The sequence below is a fragment of the Copadichromis virginalis genome, linkage group LG20, assembly GCF_057382275.1.
Source record: "Copadichromis virginalis isolate Kocher_CV1m ecotype Utaka linkage group LG20, C_Virginalis_male_GT1.1, whole genome shotgun sequence".
Taxonomy (NCBI): domain Eukaryota; kingdom Metazoa; phylum Chordata; class Actinopteri; order Cichliformes; family Cichlidae; genus Copadichromis; species Copadichromis virginalis.
Window position 1 is genome coordinate 29671170 of NC_140637.1, and position 14920 is coordinate 29686089.

Below are 14920 nucleotides of genomic sequence, written 5' to 3' on the forward strand. Positions count from 1 at the left end.
CCTTCAGCCCTCCCCACACAAACCCACTGTTCTGGTCCAAGCCTGTTACCCCTTGGTATCCCATCTCGTCTGGACTGATGCCCTCAGATCATGATGCTTATCACACCTACGGACTCTGCCCACTAGCTTGGAAACACATCATCTGTGCATGTTTGTTGTCAGAACTGAAAAAATATGAAAGGGGCTATTATACGCAAACATTTCTTTCTTGGATGGCAACAGGAAAAAAACTTTAATGCAAATTTCCATTACTTTATAATGGGATATTAGTTCTTACAAATATTTTGGCTATAAATAGACAATAGTTTTCCTCCTAACCAACTTTTATATTCCAACTTGACAGTCACAGCATTAGATTAATGAACAGACAGAAAAATGAGCAGTATCTGTTGTGTCTGGGGTTGTTGAAAATAGCCTAAATGCCCCAAGTCTGCAATCTGGGTAACCGGACTCTACTGGTGTGGTTATCAGTCTCTCCTCTTCCTACTCCTTCACCACAGAGGAGGAGGACACACAGAGGTCACCACTCAGGCTACAAAAACTTTTAAACAGCCCTTATTTTAGCATTTTGCATTTTTAGGAAGAAGTATGAAAAATACGTCCACTATATTCAAGGGAAAAAAACAGTCTATGCATTTGCCCCACAATTGGATGTGGAATAATATCATCTACTAAATAACCTTGTTGTCAAACATAATCAAAGTAATTGAGTGCACCGTGCACTGGGAACAACATGCTTGGCCTGTCTGCAATTTGAATCATGGGGAAAAACAACTCTGGCTACAGCTCACGATAATGCCCACTTTAGGAATTGTCAGTGCTGCCTTCAAGTGATCTCAGTAATTCTGTAACTCTGTAATTCTGTTTACTAACTATCCAGTAGCTCCCCCACCCCCATCTTTGTCTTAAAATGACAAAAAGGGAGGGTGGAGGAGGAGGAGAATGGAGAATGAGAAGAAAGTGCCAGAAGAGCTTGTCTCTGACAACGAGGAAGATTAAGTAGCAAAGCAAAACTGAAATCAACAATCAGTCAACCCCCCCCCCCCCCCCCCCAAAAAAAAAAAACAAAAACAAAAAACAAATTCAAACCCAAAAAAACAAAAACACATTATCCAAATTATTATTATCCAAAGGATAATATTTCATCTTCAGTTTGGATGAGTACAACCAAGTGAAATGAGAATATATACTGTTGTATATACAGTGTTACAGTGTGCTTCTATACTTTTTAAACCATGCAAGAAAGAGTAAATAAAATAAAATAAAATAAAATAAAATACAGAAATATTGGAAAGGTTGGAAGAAGGGGTTTGAGTTCCCTCCCTATGAATCCAAAGGTGATGAACAAGGAGTCTGAACTCCTTTTCAGTGTGTACATTTATGTTTTTAATTTTAGAGTGGTTGGGAAATGAGGGGGAGAGCAGGGAGGGTGCAATTCCACATTCTGGTTGTGTAAACCATTATTTCCCATGTGGCAGAGTAAATAGCCAATGGGGTTTCTTGGGTTGCTGTGAGCCCTATGAATTTTAATGCCTCTGTCTAGTCCCTGTGTCTCTACTATGAGAGAATTAGCAAATACTTGAGCTGATGTTCAGACTCACTTTGCATATTTCAGACCCCCTTTCACTATTTCCTGCTTACCTCTTCCCATTTTTTCTTCAAACATTTCCCGTCAGTCTGGGGCCTAATGAGCTGAGCTTCCTTCTTTTCATATGTAGCCAGATGTGTTGTCACAGCTGCCAATGCAGTGCCATGGTGTGTGACACAAACACACACAAACTCATACATAGGGGACTATTGCCAGCTCATCAAAACAGCAATGAAGTTTCAAAGTCGTTCCATCCTACTTTGATCCCTTCCACCACTGACTGCCTAATGTTGCAATGCCCCGTCTCCTCCTCTCCTTCCACGCTGTGTTGCCCTGCACTCTACATGGCGTACACTACTGGGCCTTCCATTCTAGGCACGTTCTTACATCCATAATCAATAGCAGTCAGAACTGCTATTGAGCGAGTAAATAAGTTAAATGGCCACACACATGTTGCTGTGTGTCCTGTTGCATCCCTTGGCTAACGATGGCAACCAAACTGTGACAGAAAGAACTTGGAAAAACAACAACAACCACAACACAGGCACATTTTTGGTGTGGAAGCAAACATACTGAACTGCTTTATCAAGGATGAAAGCACTGCAGTGACCAAGAGGTAGGCAGAGCTTGAGAGGAAGGCAGAACAAAAGTGAGTGGGGAAAAAAATCAAGGGAAGAGGAGATCTTATTGCTTGTTAGCGAACTAGAAAAAATAGAAAAGGGAAATGGCTAAGGGCAAAATGTACACAAAGCAAATATGTAAGTAAATAAATACATAAATAAAACGTGGCAAAGGGGAGATAAAGGTGAGAACAAAATGGAGGGTGACAAGCAAGGAAAGACAAAGGGGAAAGAAGCTGCATGGTGCCAAGTCCTGTGTGAAGGACACTGTGATGTGTCCCATCTTCTAATGACTCCTACATCTGTTAAATTATTCTGCTTGTTCTTCTGGGGCAAGAGTTCAGATTGACCCCCTACTGCGAGGGCTTGAGCTTCACCACCTCGTAGCCATTTTCTGCTTCTAGATGCACATGTGTCTCCTTTCCCCATGGTCCCAATTTTCAAATCCAGCCAAAGCTGCATCCCAGCTCTTAAGCAGGTAACCCAGAATCAAACTCCATGCAGCCTTTAAACAGACTGTCCCCCTTGACTGGCTAATGAGAGCTGACTTAGGATGCAAGATTCATGACCTGCGGAGATAGTTCTGAATTGCCTGTTTATTTCTTTATTCCTTTTGTTCTTGTTTTATTATCTTATCTGTGGCTTCCACTAACCCCGTCTTGTTCCCCCCCCCCCTCTTTGTTTACGATGTCAAAAGCCTTAAATTTCCCAGAAAAAAAAAATGCAGAACTCTCCTTATCAGAAAGCCACGTCTTTAGCGGCCTCCGTTTCTCTTTGTTAAACAGAGGGCAACAGGTTCGCCCATGGGCTCTCAAATTGTGGGGTGTGAAAGGAGGTTCCAGAACTGAAGAGACAGAAGCAGGCAGTCACAGCGGGACTAATTGTTGCCAGCATAGAAGTCAGAGAACGACAGAGAGAGGGGAAAGAAAGAGAGGGAAAATGAAAGAAGGAGAGCTGCTTTTCCTCCCCACTGGAGCAGCTTCATCTCTCCAGGGAGGGGGGAGAAGTGTCAACTGAGATGCTGAGAGTTCATCTCTCCTGCCACCTGTACAGTAATTGTCCTCTATTCGGAGTCACTTGGATTACACCAGGCATGGGCATGCAAATGAGGGGTGGAAAATTGGCTGCCTAAAAGTCAAGAGCAGGAAACATCAAAGTTTGCCAAAGTGTGCGGCACAATTTGAATGGTAAAATCCACATCAGGAACTAAAATGAGACGGGGGTGTTTTAAGATGTAAAAAGCAAAGTTTGAGAGTGATTAGGAGGAATGTTGCTCTAAAGCATTTGTGTGTGTTTACCTGGTAGTGCATGAGAGTGTTGAGTCTCTTCCAGTCATTTTCAATCTTAGTTGTGATGTCTTCATCTTGCAACACCACACGAGCCATTCGTCCCTGGCGCCATTCTGAAAGCGCAAAAACACAAATACTGAATTATGAACAACCGCATAGTGCAAATTATACATCATAGTGAGCCATAATTTAAAACCATATGTGGAGGATGCTGTGAAGTTACATAATATTGGTTTATGCAGTGTTTCCAGAGATGGCTCCCGTGCAGGGCAACTGTGAATTCCTATGACGCTAAACCAAACTCTCACCTTCCAGTTGGTGAAATGTAACCTGCTTAGAATAAAAGCACTCTACAACCACACACACACTCACACACAAAAGAGCAGATATAAGTAGCCTGTATTCTTGTACGGCTCTCGGCATGTGCGCTCCTCTCACAGACTTGGATTGACACGCATCTTAATTAAACATTACACACGAACAATTGCAAGATGTATATTCAGTCAGGCTGCACACTTTAATTGGTACTTGTGTCACTTACGCAGCAGTTGGCCCATCGGGGTCAGAAAAAAAAAAAGAAGAAGAGGAGAGCAGACAAGACAGGATGAAAAAAAAAGAGCAATGAGAAAATCACCTCCTTTCAAAGGAAAAAAATAGGAGGTAGGGGTAACAGGTAGAGATTATAAGCACTGTGGGAGGGCAGCAGCTCTGACAGGTCATTGTGGGGTAATGAAATGATAAGTATGCTAAAAGTGGAAAGCGGATAGCCACTGTGGGCCTCATACTGGTAGCGATCATCAAATTGCTTCTCATTCACTAAGTTCTATGACTTTGTGCATCCGCCAGATGACCATATGATATTCCTGTTTGACATAACACACTCCTCACACCCTCTAACCTACACTCAAATCTCCAGATAAAGCTGAAGAACAAAAGACGCTCTTATAGAGATGCAATTATTTTTGAGAAGGAGGCAATAGATGCACTGAGAGCGATACTGTGGAGTGATGGATGGTATGCAGCAAGCTGTGTTTTTTTCTCCTCTTCATGCATATGAAGAGAAAACGAGAGACAGAGAGAAGGCAAGGGATGGAAATGGCAGTGCCGCTGGTTTGCCATTCTGCCAGCTCTTACTTGTGTTGGCCACTCACACACCCACATCATAAACGCAAACACGCACACACAAAGACGAGCCCACTTCTCTATCTCGATCTACTTTGTCTTATTGGCGCTACCAAACAGTAAAAGCTGCCAGACGGAGGGATGCGCCGCATACTGTCAGTCAGTTTGATAGAAAGCCTGGCAGCAGTACACTGAAGCTGGTTACCTGGCTGGGCTGCTAGAACACAGCTTTTATCACACTAATGCACCAATAATCTGTACACATGGCTAGGTTTTCTCTGACTGATACATTAATCTGTGGGTGTGAAGGACTTTACACCTGCCAGCTGCATCTGTGAGTGTTGTGTGTGTTTGTGTATTTATTTGTGCTCGGGTGTGTGTGTTTGCGCCCTACCGAGGTCCATGTCGACAGCACGTGGCCGCTGAGAATAGGGCATGTTCTTGTAAACAGCATCCAGTATCTTCTCCTTCACTTGGGTGATGGTGTCACAGTTCAGCACCTTTACTGGAATCTCTGGACTGTTTTCATTGTCTGGGTTCACACAGTTTAGGATCTGGAGTGCAAATAAGGGAAAAGAGAAGAGTGGGTGAGGGGACGAAATATCAAAGAAAGGGAAAACGTGAGAGCAGAGCAAAAAGCTTGAGGTGTCCTGTTACTGGCTGGACTTTGGTCCAGCTTGAAGCTTTGCCCTCATTAGAGTCTCCTCGGAGCATGGCAGGAGCTTTGAAAAACCATTTCCGCTCTTGCTGGCATCCAGAAATCTAATTTCACACCTTCGGCGGGACACCAATTTCCAGCTCTGCCGGGGTGTTAGCACGTAATGAGCCAAATTCCCAGTCAGAGCAATCAGAGCATTGTCATGTCACATGCTGACTCTGTGAGTGCTTTTTTTCTCTGTGCATTTGTCTGTGTATATAGAGGGCTATGTTTGGTGTGTTCCAGTCTCCACAGCCACCCACTCTGATGTTGGGCCAACACTGGAGGTAGTGGGATAATTAGTTAATTTTCTTCCTGGACTAGAATGAAGAACTCCAACATAGCAAACATGGCTATGACATCTTAAAATCTGATTTATTGTTTGGTATATTGGAGTCTGTGTGTCTGTGCATCTTGTGAGCAGCATTTTAGCCACAATGTTACTTAGACGTTTCTTAGTGAAGCACAACCTGTACTTCAGTATGCCTTTGAGCCAGTGTGCACAGTTCCTGTGAGGCTGGTGAAGTAGGGCTGCTCAATTAATCGAATTTTAATCACGATTACGATCTGGGCTTTCAACGATCATTAAAAATGACGGAGCCGATTATTAGCCCCTCCCTCATTTATCCGCGACACCTTAAAGGCCGGTCCGTGAAAATATTGTCGGGCATAAACCGGTCTGTGGCGCAAAAAAGGTTGGAGACCGCTGATTAAGAGGACCCGAGGGAAGCTCGGAAAGCTCGGAAAGCTAAGCAGAAGTTATTTGGAGAGGAGAGTGACTGCTGTTGGTTGAAAAGAGAGGTAAAAAAAAAAAAAAAAAAAAACTTCAGTGGTGTTGCACACTATTTTATATTATTTTTTAAAGTCATTGTTAACCCTTTAAATCCGGTCAGAGCAGCATGCTCCGTTTTGTGTAACTATTTTTAAATCCCTGTAGAACCTGAACCACGTAAGCTAGCGCAATAATTTGTTTTGCATATGAAACCGGAGGAGTTGTACTTACATCTGATGCCATCAGCTTGTCCTCGGTCACAGTTTCCTTCCACATAAAGCTTTGCAATAATTGCATAAAAAGCGCTTGCAGGAACAAAAACATAATATTCCAGAAACACGCTTTGCCGATCCGATCAGCTGTTCGTAACACTTCCCACAGTGAAACAGACGTCAACACGAACTGTCGCATGTCCGCCATTTCCTGGCCGAAACCGGAAGTGACGTCATTTTCGCGGAAATGTAGTTTTTTTACTTGTAGGCCTTAAAAACATCTACTGGTCATGTTTGACTTTTCTGAATAGTTTCTGGGATGCTTGCACTGCTGGAAATAGTTTATTTTGATGCACATGCTGTTTTCTTTGCAAATTTGCATCATAGGATTGTTTTTTTTGTTTTTCCTGCAGTATATAAAAACTGTATCTCCAAAATAAAACTATGAAGACACTCAAAATAAATTTCCTGTTGTTGTAAACTATTTTTTGCAACTTTTTTGTATTTAAAGTTTTGAGGGATAAACCTCTTAAATTTCTCCAAGTAGAAATATATGTAAAAAAACAAAACAAAAACGATATAAATTTTTTTGTAGTTTATTGCACTTTTTTGCAATTTATGTAGTTACTATGGACTTAATGCATACATATTATTAAAATATGGGCTATAACAGTTATTTAGCAACTTGAAATGCTCCCACAAATGGCACTACAACATATAAAAAAATAATATAAGCTCTGGCGGACTTGGTTCTATAGTAGGTCTTAAAGGGTTAAATAAATATCGTCAAATAATCGCGATCTCAATTTCAGTGAAAATAATCGTGATTATCATTTTTGCCATAATCGAGCAGCCCTATGGTGAAGTGTGACTTACCAGGGTTTTGTACTCGATCTGTTGGCGGATGAGCTTGTCTTCACTTAGGGAGTAACGGGCCTCTCCAGTGATAGCGTCGATGGGCCCCTTTTCCATCTGCTGCTTGATGGCGCAATACAGCATGAACAGAGGCTCCCCAGCACACTCCTGCACACACACAAACAAATCCACAGATTCGCACATGAGAACAGCATGTAACATCAGATTTTTCAAGATATCAAAATAAACAAAACAAACTATCACTGTATTGGACTAACCTTGAGAAACTTGTGAAGGAGGAAAGCGAACCAGTTTGTCAGCATCTTCTCTGCAACCGATTCTGTCCTGAAAATGCATTAAAAAAGTCTAAATGTTACTTTTTAAAATCTTATTTCAAAACATTTAGTATGAAAGAGTTTAATATTTCAGGAGGTTATAAGGTTATAAACTACAGGGAGGGTATCTTGACATCACTGACCACAGACAGACATCATGGATGTCAGTCTGTGGTCACAGTGAGTGAACAGAGCAGATCAGAGAGCGGGCATTTGTGCATGTACGTGTATGGCCTGTGTGTATGTGTGCGTGATTGAGTATGCATGAGTGTGAGCCAATGTGTGCGAGCTTGATTATTCACGTGTGGTTCAACACAGTGGGACATCAGCAGCTGTGACAAGCCTCAGCTGTTGAGAGTGACGAGTGCTGTCACTGCCAGGTAACGCCTGATCACAGCCAAAACGATCTCCTCTCCTCTCATTTCCTCTCTTCTTCCTCCTCCGTACCTCCTCTCCCTTCCCAGTCAATCACACAGGGGGTACAGCGCACTGCCGGGCTTGATTGGGCATGAAAAAACACAAGTGTGCAATGACCCCTCGACTATTTCTATCACAGAGAACATGAGAGGACAGTGTATGACTCCTTTATAATTTCGACTCATGTCTTTCTCTGAATGCCAGACAAACATCCTCCCACTGCCTCATTAGCACCATTATGGGACACTAGAGAAGCAGAAGCTGCACTTAAATAAAAAACAGAATCCAGCCAGGTGGGAATGGTTAACAAGCATGAAGCATAGATGAAAGGGTTAGTTCTGGGTGGACAAGCACCTGAGATGAATAACAACAAGTAGCTTCCACCTCATCTAGTAAAAGCGCTTCTACCTTACTCTGTTGTTATTTGACGACTGCACAAGGCTTCCTGCAAAGAGATTTAAAAATGCTACCTGGAACACACCAATACCAAGCTGTTTTGGAACACAAACTGTTTTTTTAACAGCTAGCTTTGGCCTGTATTATCGTCAGTGTCATTCCTCCTGCTAGCTCTAACATAGCTACTATCAACACTAATCACAAGTTAACATGCCATGGTAAAGCGCCCCATAGGACTGCACTGCTGTTTGAAGCCTGCGATTGTCACCTGGCCGTGAATGATCACTGCCAGTCAGTCTGTCCATGAGCATTGCCAATTTAAATGACAGTGCAGTGGAAAAAATGACCCTCTTAATGTAGCAGGAAATTACTGTGATTACTCTGGTGGATATGATGGAAGGTCTTTATAGCATACTGTGCTGAACTGGGGATTAGCTGGAATCGGAGCAGCCAGGTATTAAAGACAAGTTAGAAGGCTTCCGTCTCCTCAATAGTGCTAGGCATGATTATACCTATTCAGGCTCTGAATGGACCTGAAGGGAGATTATGACTATTGTGGAGATAATCGCGTTAAGTCGTGTTTGAAGGCTATGAGCAAGAGTCTGGGACCAACGCAGAAGTCCCAGCAGGATTGTGTGAACCAGCGAGGTTACAAGAGCCAACAATTTAGTCAGTGAGACGAGATAAAGCGTCAGTCATTCTTTCTCTCTCATTAAATTGAGATTGAATGAGGTATTGGTCTATTTTTTACTTGCAAATACAAAACTTTCCTTCAGCTCCAGGACAGAAGAGCAGAGGTTATATTTTGTTTTGAATGATGTGCGGTCGAATTGTGATGTTGTCTTCCACGCCTGGAGGCTATTCCCCTGCCAACGAGAGTGCTGGCCAGTCTATTGGCAGCTTGTTGAGAGGATGGAGACTTGTGTGACAGCTTATTTGAAGTGCGATGTGCCAGCGGGGGGAGCGTGTACATTAGTTCACCCAGTTTCAGGTACAGGATGAGGGAGTAAACAATGCTGAGGAGCTGAAAGATTGCACGCTTCTGTGCATGTATGTCTGTGTGTGTGACAATGCATTCTCTTTGGGGGAAAACATACAAGCTCTATTGTTCTGTCCTCTTTGTCATTCCATATACGTACAGTACTGTGCAAAAGTCTTGCACCACTTATTTTATTTATGGAAAATAGGTCCACCGATTTACTGAAATATGTAGATATAAATGGAAATAAAATATATAAGGCAAAAATAGACATTGTACAACTCTACCAAGCTTGAAAGTGTTATGACCACTTTTATTCTTCAGCACAGCCTGAATTTTTACGCAACCTTTCTCATAATTTCTTTAAGTAGTTCTCTAGGCTTTTTGAGGACATTCCAAAGGACATGCATTGGACATAAACACATTCCTTTGAAAATGGAGAACTTTGAAAGACCTGCAGAAAGCCTGAGGAACTGTTGCTTAAGACCGTTTAAAACTATAAGAAAAATCTGGCTCTTTGGAAGCAAAATACCAAGAAATAAGGGGTGGCTCAAGACTTTTGCACAGCACTATATCTACACAACAGAGAGAATACATACATAGAGAAACACACAAAGTATTTCTCCAAGGTTTCAAAAAAGTAATTTGAAAACATAATAAGGATCCATAAGAGCCTGAGGCTGTGTTTTCATGCTGAATAAACTTGAAGGTATTGTGGAGTTTTTTGGACAATACTCCAAATCCCTGAGTAATTGCCCTCCTTCCTCTACAAGAATTCACCCCTCTTTATACCCCCCACCTCATGCTTACCATGTGCCCCTCCCTGCCTGTATGAGACTTGAGTGTGTTAGAAGTTAATGGAACCTATTAAGTATTTTAATAAGCTCAGCAAGTCTCGAAGAAGGAAGTCAAATAAAGCCTTTGTGAGGGGGCTGTGCTGACTCCCCTTTAATATCTCTTCACTTGGATGTCGGGCGGGGGGGAGCCCTTTGTTCTCCTCCTTCTCCTTCTCTTCTTGTCCTCCTTCTCATCTGCCTCCACTTCCTTCTTTCTATTAATTGAGTTTCATTAATGAACATCAGGATTTCATTATCCCACATAGTGCTTAAGACAGGCCCCATCTCTGGTCTCCTAATGGCAGCTAGGGTGGACTGGGGGGGCTATTTTAGCAGCCAGTTGAATGTCTTTCAGTGAAACTAATGCCAAACACAATACTCACTCTCTTAATAATGCTGTACTCCATTGCTCTGCATGGGCGGAAATCTCATTACAAAAACGCGTAGGAGAAAAATAATACAAGATTGAAAAGTCTCAAGGTGATAGAAGCAATGTTCAGTGATTCCATTAAAAGAGCATTATAAAGAAGAGAAAGTGAAACTGGGTAAATCAAGAGGCTTTGAGAAAACTTATAGATGGAGACAATGGAGAAGAGACTTTAATGCATAAAAAAGCATGTTTTGATAGGGGTCATTTAATCTGTAAAAGTCTGAGAAACTGGAGGGGCAGAAAGATGGCCAGAGGACAAGGTACATATAGAGAATGGGAGAACTGGAACGATAGGACACAGAGAGAACGTGAACACAAGAGCACTAATGGTGGTAAATACAATCCAAACAATATGGGGTGCTTCATCAACTCCACTTAGCGCACTGAAGAGTGTTAAAATCAAACACAAAGCTTAGATATCACTTTCAAAAAGCTTTTAGGAGAATGAAAGTGACTGTGAGCCAAAATCATTCCTTATCAAGGCAAAGACAACAGAAGGTATTTGAAATCTTTAAATACCAAACAGACAGGAGTTTCTCTGAAAAACAACCCTCAAAAGAGCACGAGTGCACCCTTCAAATATGATTCCAGGAACTTAACTGACTGGGGATGATATATGCTGCATAAATGCAAGATAATGTACAATGTGCTATAATTTGTTTTCACTAGTCTGATATGATTGATGGTAAAATGGGGCCTGGCACTCTGCTGAGCTTAAGAGTAAAAACTGCGTATATGTCGCATTGCAACTGGTGTATAAGATTTCCAAATTCCCCCCAGGCTTTCAGAGACATTCAACCTACCATCAAACTTTCTCAGTGACAAGAGCTGTGCTGTATTCCTTTCAGCTACAATGAGGTTAACTACTTCCTCAAATACTGCAGATGGCAATGGTTTACTTTTTATGCTTACTCTGCCAAGAGGCATGTCACACGGATTCATTTTAAGTCGGTGACATAATTCTTTAACCCGTTCAGTGTCAAAGATCAGAAATATTTTTTTTAAATTGCTAGCTGCATATTTATTAAAGTTATATACATATTAGTCCATATATCCTCACGTCTACAGTTAGTAAATGCACCATCAGATCTGTGCAGACACCTTACACGTTTTACGGAAGAGGGCTGTTTCTTTAACATGCTGTTCCATTTAACCCACCTTTAAACCTGCACACTTAGCAAGAAAGCTGCATACCTTGAAACTGCACAAGGATATTAATTAATTGACATTATCATTCCCAATGTAGTGTAGATAGTGCATCAGCAACTAAATACTCAAATATAGAAAACATGCTATCTGGAGATAATCTCCCCGTGTGAGAGACAGAATATTTGAGAGGACTAGAGAAATTAGCTGTAATGGAGGCAGAGGTGGTAAGAGGCGGTGCGGTGTCAATGCTAATCAGAGCCTGCTTTTACAATCAGCATCTTGAACGTGCTGCAAACTTAACTTGGAAATTTATCTGTGGAAAGACTTGCAAACCTCGGTATAATCTGCTCAATTAATAGGCTTATTAGTTGTTTAATTAGAATTCCACACCCGACACCCCTCCTCCCCTTTTTTCTGTGCAAAAGCTAGTAACAGCATGGTGCTCCAGCTTCCCACACAAACTTACTGCACAGATAACAGCTCAGTTCGATGACAAAGCTGTGCATATATATGTACCTGCTGTGTTTTGTAGTATAAATATACACTACAGTATATAGCGTTCATACTCTGAACACATCTCACTGTAAAGCTTTAAATGTTCCCTGTAGAATTTTCACAGACGTCTTTTATTAAAATACCTGTACATGCGCACATAAACACACATACACTTTTGATGTCAGAGATGTGCATATACGAGCAACTGCAATCTTTAATAAACAACAATTTGAGGTCATTGCATATTAAACTCTGGTTACCATTAAATTGTGGGATCGTGATGAGCCGCTTAAACCCATCACAGATGAAACCAGTTCTCAGTATTTGTAGCTCTTGTCTTTATTGTTTTCTCCTGTAGAGCCTGCTAGTTTGAAAACTTGGTTTGAATTGAACTGAATGAATAAAGTGATTTGGTTGCCTTGGATGTCCTTGATGTATGTTGCTGAACTATTGTAGTTGTGTGAATTTTGCATAAGTGTAAGCTCACTAATTATGCATTAGAAATTCATATCACCGGAATCCAATATAGTCAGCACAGATTTATATCTGTGTGTTCTAACAAGGATGATATCTACAGAAATACGCACTGTACCCCAAAAGATACATGGTACAAAAGCACAAGCATCTGTCCAAATACAGCTATTTTATTAAAGCAACAAAACAAAGGGCATCTTAGCTGGAATAATAGCAGGTGTTTCACTACCTTGTTATATGTAATAAAAAACAAACTGAGGAGACGTGACAGAAAAAACAGCTGAACGGGAAAATGGCAACAAAGCACAGCCCAGCAGCCTCACTCTACGGCCTGCACAAACACAATTACTGCTTAGAGAAATGTTCAATTTGACTATCATCACAGATGTGCGAGCGTGTTTGAACGTGTGTGTGAGTCAGCTGGCTGGCTTCACGTCGGCTTTTCTCCAAATAGGCAACGAGGAAGACAACAACAGCAAAGAGCCATGTCAAATCACTAATCCCTTAAATTTTTCATAAAAATGGGGACTGAAATGTAAAAACTATAGGACATTTAGCCCTCCAGGCTACAAAGGCGGGACCCGAGGATTATGTACCACTGTGTTCCTAATAAGAACATAATGAAACGGATAATGAAAACTTAGAGGTGACATGGAGCCCTATTGTCATGTAAAATAACAGCTTAATCCAGGTCCATTTGATGCTGTGATGCTTTAGTCAATTCCTCTGTCAATATGCAGGGTTTTTTCTATCTGGCAGTAATTTAAGCTCGACTATTAACGTGACTTAAAAAAAAAATAAAAAATAGAAACATTTCTTAAATGTATCTGAAATAAGGAGCATTAACAGCAGAAAAGGATGTTTGGAAACAAAGCAGCTGCCTGGTCTCACGGTCTCATCTTATTAAGTAAAGTAAACATAGTCAAAATCATGCACAGAGCAGCCAGGCTTTACGAAGGACTGTGACGGACTTTGCATATATTTTTTAAGCTACTTTGTTTGCCAAAAGCAGCTGCGGAAACCTGAGCAGGAACTTAGTAGGTGTTTAAATTTTTAACACGTCATTCTAACTTCCCAGAGAAACAATGTACATTTGATACACAGGGAAAAAAGTTCAGCTGAACCACTTAAATGTTTTATAAAGAGCCTGAGCTCGGAGGATAAGTTAGAGTGACACTGGTATTTAGAGAGAGCGGTGGGAAAGAGGGAAGCTAGAGGGAATGTGGAATTATGCAGAGAACTCAGATGTTGCTCCTCGTGCAAATATTGCATGTTGTTTATCTCATTGTGCTGCAGATGTACAAGTTCCATAACACTAATTACAAGTGTGATTCTGTGAAGTGTCTACATGGAAACATGGGGAAATAGGAATGCACAAGAAACATGAGAAAAAGGTTATAGAACATATGATTCTAAATCAAAAACTATCCATCTGTCTAAAAACGTTATATGATGCTGCACCTCTTCTTTTGCTAATGAACGTTCTGTTTTTGTTATCTACATAGCTATCAAAGAACAGCATCGCATATGAGGGGATAAACAGTAATGCTGTGTGTTTTTATCCTTTCTGGCTCAATATTATAAAGCTATGCCAAACAAACAGCATTACCGAGGATTAAGGCATTCTCATTCCAATTGTGCACAATAGAGAGGCCTTTGTTTATCTTATTTAGTGTTCATTCATTTCTTCGTTTAACTATTTGAAGCTTTATAATAAGATAGAACAAACAAGTAAGGTTTAAGTTCAGTTGGGCACGATTCAAGTCTTTAAATCATGAAGGAACATTATTGCCGTGTTACCTGCGCAGCAGCAGTTTGGGATGGTTCTTGCTCTCCAGGTTGCGGTCAATCAGGTCTGACAGCAGGTGTTTAAGGACATCGGTGGCATACTCCAGTCGTCCTTGAAGGGCAGTCATGATAAGTGAGGCCACATTGCCGCGATCCCTCATGGAGAAAGAGCGCTGCATTTCCAGTGTTCGGATGAAGGTGAGCAGGAACACTTTGTTGTTGATGAGCTGGCCAAACAGCTTCAGGGCCTTCTCCACGTTCTGCTGGCCATTACCTGACACCTGCACCGAAAAAAAGAGGCAACAACAGTGCATGAGTTAAGGCTAATGAGTATCAAGCAGGAATTTGTTTAGTAACACCTTTAATGATACATTGCTGAAATATTGGTTGAAAAGGTTTGTTGCTCTTTAACTTTCTTTGTGACCTTGCCTCACAAAAAATAAAGATTTTTTACAAAGGCACCAAA

General features: G+C 41.3%; 1 protein-coding gene across 1 annotated transcript in view; it reads right to left on the bottom strand.

Moving 5' to 3' along the window:
• Nucleotides 1-14920, bottom strand: part of plxna2 (plexin A2) — a 161691-nt gene that overhangs the window by 12724 nt on the left and 134047 nt on the right. The window contains exons 22-26 of the mRNA XM_085444847.1: nt 14467-14735; nt 7434-7500; nt 7177-7323; nt 5014-5173; nt 3507-3610 (exon numbers count right to left, since the gene is read on the bottom strand). Coding sequence (XP_085300973.1) covers nt 3507-3610; nt 5014-5173; nt 7177-7323; nt 7434-7500; nt 14467-14735 — 747 coding nt within the window. The remainder of the gene's footprint in view (nt 1-3506; nt 3611-5013; nt 5174-7176; nt 7324-7433; nt 7501-14466; nt 14736-14920) is intronic.